Source organism: Cynocephalus volans, chromosome 5, assembly GCF_027409185.1.
Source record: "Cynocephalus volans isolate mCynVol1 chromosome 5, mCynVol1.pri, whole genome shotgun sequence".
In the NCBI taxonomy this organism is placed as follows: Eukaryota; Metazoa; Chordata; class Mammalia; order Dermoptera; family Cynocephalidae; genus Cynocephalus; species Cynocephalus volans.
In genome coordinates this window covers 48266196-48279254 of record NC_084464.1, presented here as the reverse complement: position 1 = coordinate 48279254, position 13059 = coordinate 48266196, and the positions used below count along the sequence as shown (strand labels likewise).

The following is a 13059-nucleotide window of genomic DNA, read 5'->3' as shown; positions in this document are numbered from 1 at the left end:
AAACAATTACAGTTCCAGAACAAATTGCTGAACAAACTCCAAACGTTTGTTTTTGTTTTTGTTTTTTTTTAAAAGATGACCGGTAAGGGGATCTTAACCCTTGACTTGGTGTTGTCAGCACCACACTCAGCCAGTGAGCGAACCGGCCATCCATATATGGGATCCGAACCCGGGGCCTTGGTGTCATCAGCACTGCACTCTACCAAGTGAGCCACGGGCCGGCCCCCAAACATTTGTTTACTGTCCTCTCCACTCATCTGAATACTGTGGGGTTTTTAAAAAATCGTTTTGTTCATTAACTTATTTTTTCCTTCGCAGCTGGCTGGTATGGGGATCTGAACCTTGACCTTGGTGTTATCAGCACCATGCCCTCCCAAGTGAGCTAACTGGCCAGCCCATCTTTTCAATTATTTATACGTTGTCTCCCTATCCCTTGAATGCACACTTTATCCAACATTTGTTGATGGAGGAAACCATAATGGTTTCCAATAACAGGGTCATGAGTAAAGTCAATTTATACCAAGTTTAAGTGAATTAAGTGGGTTTAGGCAAAATAAAGGTTGGGAGCAAGAGCTTTAAACTGAGTTAGCTTGGTTTCAAATCTGGGATCTAGCACCCATTAGTTATGGGACATTGGTCAAGTTACTTAACCATTCTAAGCTTTAGACTGAATGGAGATAATAATAATAGCACCTACCTTATAGGGCTGTTGTAAGGAGCAAATAAAATTCTGCATGTAAAGACTGAACTTCTAATAAACATTAGCTATTATGATGGAAATAATGCTGATTGTGAATATGACATTGATGATGAAAAGGAAGACTTTTGGAATGGTCTTACACCTTGAAGATTCCAAAGGTGAAATGCTGGATAAATACAGTAGTTGGATTTTAACCACCTTGGGAGAGAATGTGATTCAAAATACTTGTATATATTAAATCAAGTTCAACCTTACCTTTTCACTTTCTCTAGATCTTTGCAGGGCTAAATATTTAATATGTAATATTAAATATTTAATTAGAGCTAACATGTTTAAGATTTAAGATATGTTTTATATGGTAGGTGCTTCACAGCTAGAAGTTACAAAACATGGACCTTGCTTGGCAAACAGCTTTTATTTACTTAAAACTGCTTTTAAAGATAATTATTAAACATTCAGGTGTGTTTTGTGTTAAGTTACTCTTCGAGGGAAAGGAACTTGATGTTTTGATTCATCAAAATATAGTTTTCATAATAAAAAACAAGCACTACTTGTGCTCTTAAAGAATCTAATAAAGAATCCAAAAAATCACAAGTCATCCCAATAAGTAAATGACAAGTGCTTTTGGGAAGATAAAGGCTGTAATTATGCTAACAGTTCTCTGGAAAGAGGAGAATTTGTTAATATTAATTTGAGCAACATCCAAATACATCCTTAGGAGGTTTCCATATTCTACGTGATGTGGATTTAATCAAGTCATGTCAAAGGAATGACTTCAGCAATTTCTGTAATCACAGAAATTTAGAAGTTTGAAAGGGACCCCTGCACATGGTTTTCTTAAGTACCTCTGAGTATAGTCAATGCTCTTATGTAATTGGGACTGTATAGCTGTTTATAAGCTATTTGCAATTAATCAGGTGGAAATAATTTGGGTCTGCATCACTTTTGTCTCTCCTAAAAAAGATTACTGCATTTTTTCTCTTTTTTTCTTTTTCTTTTTTTTTTGAAGATGACCAGTGAGGGGATCTTAACCCTTGACCTGGTGTTGTCAGCACCACGCTCACCCAGTGAGCAAACCGGCCATCCCTATATGGGATCCGAACCCGTGGCCTTGGTGTTATCAGCACTGCACTCTCCCGAGTGAGCCACAGGCCGGCCCCAAGATTACTGCATTTTTTAACTTTAAAGATTAATTTTGAAAAATTCGCCACTATTTTTTATTTTTATTTTTTCTTTGTTTGGAAAAGTAAAAAGAAGGGGAATTTTGGAGAAAACCAACTGCAATACACTTCTTTCTATACCTTAAAATATCTTAAAATATTGGGGCCAGCAACACCAAGTCAAGGGTTAAGATCCCCTTACCGGTCATCTTTAAAAAAAAAAAAAATCTTAAAATATTTAATTTGATATGAAGTAGTCTAAACTTTAAAAGACTGAAGGCTCCTTTTTAAGTTGTAATAATTGTGGTAGTAGTGGGCAACTAGGAACCCAGAATGTCTCAGCTTGAGAATGGTATGGGAATCTATGTAGTCAAGTTAAAACTGGCTCTTGTCCTTGATAAGATGTGACATTTGTTTCAAGTTTATAAGTCTCTTCTAGCCAGTTTTCAGTTTCCTCAGCAAGGTTGGAGAAGAAAGGGTTTTTATTTTACAGTTAAGTATATTTAAATCCATTCCCAATTCATTTGTTTTTTAAAAGGAAATAAAAGTAACCCAGATTTATTTTTGGAATTTTACACATTCAGTACTGACAATTTGAATAAAAATAATCAATATTTATTGAAGTCACTGTACACAAAGATTTTATAGTTCTTGAGTATTGCTGGACAGGTAAAAATCAAAAGGAGTAGCTTAGGCTCCAGGAAACATGGAGACTGTTATAAAATACATTATTAGAAGACCAAGAAAACGTACACCTCATATCAAAAAGACCAGGCACATGAACAAAAGCCCTAAGTGTCTAACTGAAAAATAAAAGGGTCCCTTGTATGAGTGTGTGTATGCATGTCTGTGTGAGAGAGAAACAGAGAGAGAATGAGGATGTCCTATATGTCTGGGAGTTGGTGAGGGAATTGCCTGCCATCATTTAAAAAGTGGAATAAAATTGTTGATGTAAGACTTTGGAAAAGCCACAAAGTGCATCTACGTAAGAGAAAAAAAAAAATTGCTCAAAAAAGGTTTCATGAAACATCTTGTTAAGCACTACAAAGATGCTAATGAAAACATTTCTTTATTGTATATCTCATTTGTTATCTAATAGTATACAGCCTCGTTTTTCTGTATTTGTCTTGTCTCTACAACTATATTATAAATGTGTTGTGGGCAGAAACCTTCATCCTTTTATTGAATGTAAAGGCTAAGTGCTGAAAATGGGTTGGTGGAAGGAGCAAAAGAGACACTATACCAACAGCCAACATTGACTGAACATCAATGATGTGCTAGGCATTGTTCTAAGCACTTTTTATCCTTATATAAATCCTGTGGGGTTGGTGGTTTAGCTCAGTTGGTAGCACTATAAGTCAAGGGCTCAGATCCCCATAACAGGCAGCTGACAAAAAAAAAAAAAGTCCTATGACATGGGTAGTTTTACTATCCTCACTGGTTTACAGATTAAACAAGAGCAGAGAGAAGTAATTTGCTCAAGGCTAAGTGGCAGAGCAATCTCTTACCCACTGTACCATTCTGCTTTTCCAAGGAATTGGAATTTAAGATGAGTTTAAGAGATTTAACAAGGTACAGGGGCAGGCAGCTGTGGTGCGGGGGCAGAGTGTCCTGGAGTAGGGGCTGTGACGGTATGCGGGGACTGGGCTGCGGCAGCTGTGCTGGCTGCAGGACTAACAATTTCAGGAAACTGCTAAAGTTCCTGTGGAAGGAAAGTAGAACTTCATACAACATAATGGATGGAGAGGAGAAAACCTACGGTGGCTGTGAAGGCCCTGATGCCATATATGTCAAATTGATATCTTCTGATGGTCATGAATTTATTGTAAAAAGAGAACATGCGCTAACATCAGGAATGATAAAAGCCATGTTGAGTGGTCCAGGTCAGTTTGCTGAAAATGAAACCAATGAGGTCAATTTTAGAGAGATCTCTTCACATGTGCTATCAAAAGTATGCATGTATTTTACCTACGAGGTTCGCTACACTAACAGCTCCAAGATTCCTGAATTCCCAATTGCACCTGAAATTGTACTGGAACTGCTGATGGCTATGAACTTCCTAGATTGTTAAATAAAGTAAATTATAATAAACTGTTTACTTTTTTCAATATTTTTTAAAAAGTGATTTAACAAGGTAATCTATGCTTAAATAATGATGGTATCATCCACAAGGCGAGGGTTCTGGGGAAGCTGAAAGAGGTCAAGGAAGGCTCAGAGAATGTAGACTTTTTTTTTTTTTTTTTTTTATAAAGATGACTGGTGAGGGGATCTTAACCTTTTACTTGGTATTGTCAGCACCACGCTCTCCCAAGTGAGTTAACCGGCCATCCCTATATAGGGATCCGAACCCGTGGCGTTGGTGTTACCAACACCACATTCTCCCAAGCGAGCCACAGGCTGGCCCCAGAGAATGTAGACGTTAATGTGGACCTTATAGGATGAATAGGTAGAAAGGAAAGAGGGACTGGGGTGAGTAAAGTCAGGAATTGAAGCAAAAGAAGCTTTGTGTTATGTTCTTTGTATTCCCCAATACATGTGAAATGAATGAATAAAAGTTTCTTAACTAAATCAAAAGTAGAAAGCCAAAGAGAGAATTCAGTAGGACCTCCTGATGTCATGATGCATAAGGTGAAAGAAAGAGATGAAAAAGATAATGGACTTTATTTCAGTCTTTACAGATGAAGAAACTAGGAAGATTCTCTATCCAAATAATCTCTTGAAGTTAATAGTTTAGGAATATAGCTTACATGGTGCTTTACACGTAGGGTGTTCAAGTTCCAAATGATGATAAAAACATGAACTAACATGATTGGATAAAATCCACTCGATAATTTGGGGAAACACATTTTCAACATATACTTCCTCTTTTCCCACTCTGTTTTAGTTCTCTTTTTAGGTGACGTGCTGCTAAAACAAACATGGATAGCTCACCACAGCCAGAACGAGAACAACTTTACTACAGATACAGAACCATTTTCTATGACCTTTGATGAATAACTTTGTCAAAGATTCTCTGAACATCTAAATACAATCTTGTTCATTCTGAGGAACTAGTGAGCTGTGCTGTTCCTTTTATAGAAATGGTATTACTTTTCCCTGGATATGTTAAGATTACTTCAGTGTTCAGTGATGCTACTTTATTACAGAGACACCCACTCACTGGATGAGAAAGTCAAACTTATCACTGGTAGTCATCAGAGTTATATCTGAAGTCACTCATATGAATGGGAGTTATGTTGGCAAACAGCCAGTCCTTTTTCAGAGTTATAAAACAATATAGATTATGTTCTTTTTTTTTTTTTAACAGATGACCGGTAAGGGGATCTTAACCCTTGACTTGGTGTTGTTAGCACCACGCTCAGCCAGTGAGCCAACCAGCCATCCCTATATGGGGTCCGAACCCGTGGCCTTGGTGTTATCAGCACCACACTCTCCCGAGTGAGCCACGGGCCGGCCCGATATTATGTTCTTTAGCCCAAATTGCATACATGTCCCCAAGTTCAGTCTGTCCTTTGGACTAACTGAAAGGCCATTTAGACTTCTTGCAGCTTTCACTGACCACTCCAGCCAACAGTTTTTAAACCTGCAGCAATTATTTATACTAGTAATCTAACTCAATCATATCCTTTTATCTAAGTATTTACTGTCATCATAGCATCATCTTTAAGAACAGCAAGCATTGAGTGTCCACCTTGAAAGGACCAATGTTTCCCCAATGAGAAATTTTTTAAGACCACATAGCTCCCTTTGGGAGATGCTAAATAGATACTTTTAAAAACAGAATTGAACCCAAAGGAGAACATATCTAAGATACTGTGAATTTCCCCTGCCTCAATCTTTGCCCCTGCCATCTTTATTATATGTTATAATGAAAAGACAGATGGCTGTTTGCTCTTTTAAAAATACAGACCTCGGGGCTGACCCGTGGCTCACTTGGGAGAGTGTGGTGCTGATAACACCAAGGCCACGGGTTCGGATCACTATATAGGGATGGCCGGTTAGTTCACTTGGGAGAGCGTGGTGCTGACAACACCAAGTCAAGGGTTAAGATCCCTTTACCGGTCATCTTTAAAAAAAAAAAAATAGAGACCTCAGAGTCTCCACATGGGCTCCACTGTGTTGACTCTTGTAGGTCACGTGACTGCTGCCTTGGCCTTTGGCCCTTGTGAGGACTCAGCCCTTCAGTATCACTACCCCAAGTTACTGTGGGCTGCCCTGGCAGCAGTCCAGCTTGCCAGAGACTATGTGGTACAAACATCTTCACTTAAAGCAGGCACCACCACTGGGCACATCATGGCCATCATCAGTGCGGTGGTGGATGTCCAGTTTGATAAGGGATTACCACCTATCCTAAATGCCCTGGGAGTGCAAGGCAGGGAAACCAGGCTGGTTTTGGAGGTGGCCCAGCATTTGGGTGAGAGCACAGTAAGGACCATTACTTTGGATGGTACAGAAGGCTTGGTTAGAGGTCAGAAAGTCCTGGATTCTGGTGCACCAATCAAAATTCCTGTTGGTCCTGGGACTTTGGGCAGAATCATGAAGGTCATTGGAAAACCTGTCGATGAGAGAGGTCCCATTAAAACCAAACAATTTGCTCCTATTCGTGCTCAGGCTCCTGAATTCATGGAGATGAGTGAGGAGCAGGAAATTCTGGTGACTAGTATCAAGGTTGTGGATCTGCTAGCTCCCTATGCTAAGGGTGGCATAAATGGGCTCTTTGGTGGCGCTGGAGTTGGCAAAACAGTACTGATCATGGAATTAATCAACAATGTCACCAAAGCCCACAGGGGTTACTCTGTGTTTGCTGGTGTTGGTGAGATGACCCAAGAGGGCAATGACTTATACCATGAAGTGATTGAGTCTTAGTGTTATCAATTTAAAAGATGCTACCTCCAAGGTAGCACTGGTATATGGCCAAATGAAAGAATCACCTGGTGCTTTTGCATGGGTAGCCCTGACTGGAATAATTGGCTTAATATTTCAGAGACCAAGAAGGTAACAATGTGCAGCTGTTTATTGATAACGTCTTTTGCTTCACCCAGGCTGGCTCAGAGGTGTCTGCTTTATTGGGCAGAATCCCTTCTGCTGTGGGCTATCAGCCTACTCTGGGCATTGACATGGGTACTATGCAGGAAGGAATCACCATCACCAAGAAGGGTTCTATCACTTCTCTACAGGCTATCTATGTGCCTGCTGATGACTTGACTGACCCTGCCCCTGCCACTACCTTTGTCCACTTGGATGCTACCACTGTGTTGTCCCATGCTATCACTGAGCTGGGCATCTATCCAGCTGTAGATCCTCTAGACTCCACCTCTTGTATCACGGTTCCCAACATTGTTGGCAATGAGCATTATGATGTTGCCCATGGGGTACAAAAGATCTTTCAGGATGACCAATCGCCCCGGGACATCATTGCCATCCTGAGTATGGATGAACTTTCTGAAGAAGACAAGTTGACTGTGTCCCGTGCGTGGAAAATAAAGTGTTTCTTGTCTCAGTCACTCCAGGTTGCTGAATTTTTCATGGGTCATGTGGGGAAGGTAGTACCTCTGAAGGAAACCATCAAAAGATTCCAGCATATTTTGGCAGGTGAATATGACCATCTCCCAGAACAGGCCTTTTATATAGTGGGACCCACTGAAGAAGCTGTGGCAAAAGCTGATAAGCTGGCTGAAGAGCATTCGTTGTGAGGGATCCTTTTGGCAAACTAAGCACTCATCCTCTGTACTGTTCTTTTCCTTGCCCCTAATCTAAAAAGTGTTCTGTGTGGGCTGGCCCGTGGCTCACTCGGGAGAGTGTGGTGCTGATAACACCAAGGCCACGGGTTCGGATCCCATATGGGGATGGCCGGTTGCTCACTGGGTGAGCGTGGTGCTGACAACACCAAGTCAAGGGTTAAGATCCCCTTACCGGTCATCTTTTAAAAAAAAAATAAATAAATAAATAAATTAAAAAAATAAAAAGTGTTCTGTGTAAGCCACACAGGAGCCTTGATTTGAAGACATTATGTTCCGTGTGAAGAGTATTTAAGATTTCCAATAAAATGTACACTGCTCAAAAAAATAAAATAAGTAAATAAAAATACAGACTTTAGGGCTGACCAGTTAGCTTAGCTGGTTAGAGCATGGTGTTGTAACACCAAGGTCCAGGGTTCAGAACCCTGTATAGGCCAGCAGCTAAAAAAAAAAAAGAAAAGAAAAGAAATAATAAATACAGATTTCAGAACAAATTTTTGCCTTTTTCTGAAAAGCACTTCTATAAATTAAGATTGCCAGATTCCTAGGGCCAGCCCGTGGCTCACTCAGGAGAGTGCGGTGCTGATAACACCAAGGCCCCGGGTTCGGATCCTATATAGGGATGGCTGGTTGGCTCACTGGTTGAGCGTGGTGCTGACAACACCAAGCCAAGGGTTAAGATCCCCTTACCGGTCATCTTAAAAAAAAAAAAAAAAAAAAAAAAGATTGCCAGAGTCCTAAGCCAAAGGCTTAGAGAAGTAGATACAGTCTAATTTGTAAGGAGATAATATCTAATGTTAATTGAGCATTTACTATGTGCCAAGCACTATTCTAATTAATCACTTTATGTGCCATAATACATATTCATATATATATATATATATATATATATAGCACATATAGCTATATTTTTTCTTTAATCTTAATTATTATTATACCCAGGAAGGTAAATAACTTGCCCAAGGTCAACCGGCGAGAAAGATACAAGCCCTAATTCATGGACCTTGTATGGGGTAGTTCTTTGTGTGTTAGAGGTCATAGAGTACAGAAGGCTAAGAGCCAGTTTAAACAAAATCAGGAAGCAAAGTAATGAATGGAAAGACAATGGAGTCAGTGGATAATTTCTTTCAATATTGTGCCCAAGAGAAATGAATGCGGATTGGAACAATGTTAAAAGTTGATAGTGTGGGTGAGTGGTGACAAAGAGAATGGCTGCTGAAAATGTGAGTTTCTAGTGGCTAGGCATATGGGGTAAGGGTTTGCCTTGGGGTAAGGGGAAGCTATAATCTTTATTGCAGTGACATAAGAATCTCTTGTGTCTTGCAGCGGTATTGACTGATTCAGTCAATTAATTAATAAACATTTGCTGAACAGATACTATGTTCAAGATAGTATGCTAAATACGATGGAGATACACAGAGGCAAAAGACATGGTCCTAGTTCCTGCTTTAGGATTGTATAGATATATAAGATATATAGAATCATAAAGATTTAGAGCTGTAAGGAAACAAAGATTTTTCTCGTAGAATCTCTTTATTTTATAGATGACCAAAATCAGATCTCAGAGATGGTAAGTGATTTGCCAAAGTTCCCATAGCGTTCTCAGAGCAAGGATAGAACCCAGACTCGATTGCTATCTCAGCTTCTTTCTATTCTCTTATAGAGCTATAATTAGTAATGGAAGGTAATATTTGCTAAGTGGCAAATTAATGTATAGGCAACGAATGCTTCTTACTGTAATATGTTTACGAGTTCAAGGTCTAAATGCTAACTAAAATCTTTTCTGGGGAATTTACAGGTGCAAAGGGACTTTCCCAGTTCTTTCCTCAGCTGCTTTAGCATGAAAACAGAAAATGGCCCCATCTCTGTGCTCTCTGTGCACCTGTGCCACCTCAATCATACACGTCACATGTGATCTTGATATGTCTAGCTCAGTAGTTCTGAAAGTGTGTGGTCTCCAGACCAGCAGCACCTGGAAACTTGTTAGAAATGCAAATTTTGGGGCCCACTCCAGACCCTTTGAATCAGAAACTCTGGGGGTTGGGATCCAGTGATCTGTGTTTTAACAAGCTCTCCAGGTGACTCTGATGTGCTTTGGAGTTTGAGAACCCCCAGTCTATCTAACAACTCTCCAGAGAGAATGTGAATTCCCTGAAGGCAGCAACCACGTCCTCCATGGTTTTTCTTTCCCTAGCCAATACCAAGCCTTGACCATGGTGGATGTTAATTAATACTTCCGAAACCGAACTATAGGAGTGAACATGGCAAGGCAGACAACCAACATCTCATTGTCCAACTCTTTTTATATAATAATTAAAACCTTTAGGTTTACATTATGTTACAGGCTAAATGTCCCCCCAAATTCATATGTTGAAGGCCTAACCTTCCAATACCTCAGAATATGACTATATTTGGAGATAGGGCCTTTAATGAGGTAATTAAGGTAAAATGAGGTCATATGGGTGGACCCTAATACAATATGACTGGTGTTCTTATAAGAAGAAGAGGGCTGGTTGCTTAGCTCAGTTGGTTAGTGTGCGGTATTATAACACCAAGGTCAAGAGTTCAGATCCCCGAACCGGCCAACAACCAAAAACGAAAAAAGAGGAGGAGATGAGGCAACAGACACTCACAGTGGGGAGACCATGTGAAGATGCAGGGAGAAGACAGCCATCTACAAGCCAAAGAGAGAGGCTTCAGAAGTAAACCAACCCCGCATGCCACCTTGATCTCAGACTTCCAGTCTCCAGAATCGTGAGAAAAATTAATATCTGTTGTTTAAGGCACCCAGATTGTGGTCATTTGTTATGACAGCTCTAGCAAACTAATGTACTTCATAAAAAATTTTACAAAAGTACTGGCTCTGAAATCCAGGAACTCACATCTAAGTCTATGACAAAGACAATCTTATTTTTAGATGACTCTATAACAGTCTTTAGATGTTAACCATTGAAGTGTTTAAGAAATTTCTCTTTCATGCTTAACATGAGCACAGGTTTTGGAGTCAGACAAAGGTGGGTTTGAATCCTGACTCGGTCACTTATGAGTTGTGTGATCTTAGCTTCTAAAGACTCAGTTTCCTCCTCTGTAATTTGAGGCTAATAATAGCTCCCTCCTAGATATAATTCAATAATTGGCAAGTATATTATAGGCACTCATCACATGGTGCCTTTAAAAGTGATAATTAACCAAATTATTCATATTGGTCCTCTCTGGGAGATGGGATTACAGCAAAATTTTACTGTAATACTTGAATCAGTCCAACTAACATATAGTATTATGGTGACTTTTTAAGAGACTATATAAAATGATAGTTTAGGGCTAGCCGGTTAGCTCAGATGGTTAGAGCATGGAGTCATAACACCAAGGTCAAGGGTTGGAATCCCCATACTGCTCAGCACCAAATAAATAAGTTGATCATTTAAATATTTTTCAGGGAAAATGAAGAGTCAAGGGGAATAAAAGAGTAAGAATGTCAGGAATGTAATAGAAAGATACAATACCCAAGAATAGTTGAATTGTCTCAGACTGATGAGAGAATTAGACTATATGAAGGTAGCGATTATTGATTTTGTCTTTGTATATCCATAGCCTAAAATGGCACCTGGCACTTACTATAAGCTCAACAGCTTTGGCTGAATGAAAGAATTTTGCCTTCTGCAAAGGTGATTATACAAATACAAAGACATTTCAACCCAAGTTTACTTACACGGAACCGGTGGCTCTGGCATTTTGGCACTGTGCAAACAAAACTTTAATTTTAACCTGGGAAGGGCTGGCCCGAGGCTCACTTGGGAGAGTGTGGTGCTGATAACACCAAGGCCATGGGTTCGGATCCCTATATAGGGATGGCCGGTTAGCTCACTTGGGGGAGCGTGGTGCTGACAACACCAAGTCAAGGGTTAAGATCCCCTTACCGGTCATCTTTAAAAAAAAAAAAAAATTTTTTTTTTTTAACCTGGGAATTCCACTTTGTGGAAATAACCTAAGAAAATAACCCCAAAGGAAAAAAAAAAATGTTATTTAAAAAAAAGAAAAATCCTTATTGTAGTAATATCCAAAATAAAGAAATCCTGGAGTCATCTTCAAAGTCTTTCCAACCCATATTCAACATCTCCCCTCTATTGCTTTTTGACCAGTCCCTCCTGGCTGTCCCCAAACTGTCCTGCCCATTTTCACAACCTCTTACCTGAATGGCCTAGTACCCCATACTTCTGACCCTTTGGGATCAGCTTCCTCATTAAAACGTATTTGTCTTGTGCCTGATTATCTTTGGGACTCTACTCAGCCAACTAATGTGTTTAATTTAAACTGAGGTGCTAATGAGTGATAATGGCTGAATGTGAGTCCTCGCCTGGATAACAATTGCATTTCTGCATTTAGGCAGCACCTTACTCTAAAGGGTAAGTAATACATTTCAGGCATGTGTCAGGGCCGTTGGGGGAAGATATTTTAAGCAGGGGGATTTCCTCAAATTACACCATGTAGATGGCTGCCTATCCTACATGATCTGGCCAACAACTCGTTGGCATCCAGTTATCAGCACTCAGGGGACACTAGAGGAAACAGGTCTGTTCCTCTTCTTAACAGAGTTTGCCAGTAGTGACTGGACTATTTATGTCACTTAAAGGAAAAGGGCATTTACTTTGGAACCCACCCAGAAAGCACACATTCCCTGGGCTCAGAGAAGAACCTTCTCTACCTAGAATTGTAAGAACAGGGGACAAGCAACCCAAATAAAAAATCATCAGTTAATGCCCCTATGGTTTGCTGCAAAATAAACTCTGAAAACAATACAAAAGTTTTTAGGGACTTAGGACCTTTTTGGGGATGGCTGAGTGACTAGTGCCTAGATTAAACAAAATGAGTGAGCGAGGACATGCAAATACTGAGAAGGGATTGGCAATATAAGTTTCACAGGTGAAAAGATCCTAGACATCAATACAAATTTATGTGAGCACGTACATGAGAGAACATTGAACCTTATCATAAAAAATAGCTGCCTTTTATCATGTGTTAACTATGTTAACTGTACTAAGCATTTTACATACATTAAAAGATCTAATCCTCTGATACTGAGGACAATAGGGGTTGTTATTATCATTTCAGATATTGAAAGTGAGGCAAAGATAGGTTGTAACCAGCCCAAAGTCGATGTGAAATCTGGGATTTGAAGCCAAGTCCTTGAACACTCAAGTTCATGTTTGTAACAGGTGCTTAACAGCATTTCATATTTCAGGATCAAGAATTTTGTAGCTGAGGATCATAGAACTTTCTTTTTGATTATCCAGACCCTGATTATTGCTACTAAAAAGGTGTTCACAGGGCCAGCCCGTGGCTAACTCGGGAGAGTGCGGTGCTGAGAACACCAAGGCCCCGGGTTCGGATCCTGTATAGGGATGGCTGGTTGGCTCACTGGTTGAGCGTGGTGCTGACAACACCAAGTCAAGGGTTGAGATCC

The 13059-nt window shown here is 39.9% G+C and overlaps 1 protein-coding gene and 1 pseudogene across 1 annotated transcript; both read left to right on the top strand.

Moving 5' to 3' along the window:
• Positions 1 to 3476: 3476 nt before the first annotated feature.
• LOC134377667 (elongin-C-like) lies at positions 3477 to 3931 on the top strand. Its single transcript, XM_063096217.1, has one exon. It carries the CDS (start codon positions 3494 to 3496, stop codon positions 3929 to 3931), a length of 438 nt encoding a protein of 145 aa, XP_062952287.1. The 5' UTR covers positions 3477 to 3493.
• Positions 3932 to 4607: 676 nt separating this feature from the next.
• LOC134379021 (ATP synthase subunit beta, mitochondrial-like) lies at positions 4608 to 7553 on the top strand (annotated as a pseudogene).
• Positions 7554 to 13059: the final 5506 nt, after the last annotated feature.

Bases quoted from the DNA above. Each gene is read 5' to 3' on its own strand.
- LOC134377667 (XM_063096217.1), top strand. From the start codon at position 3,494: ATGCGGGGACTGGGCTGCGGCAGCTGTGCTGGCTGCAGGACTAACAAT.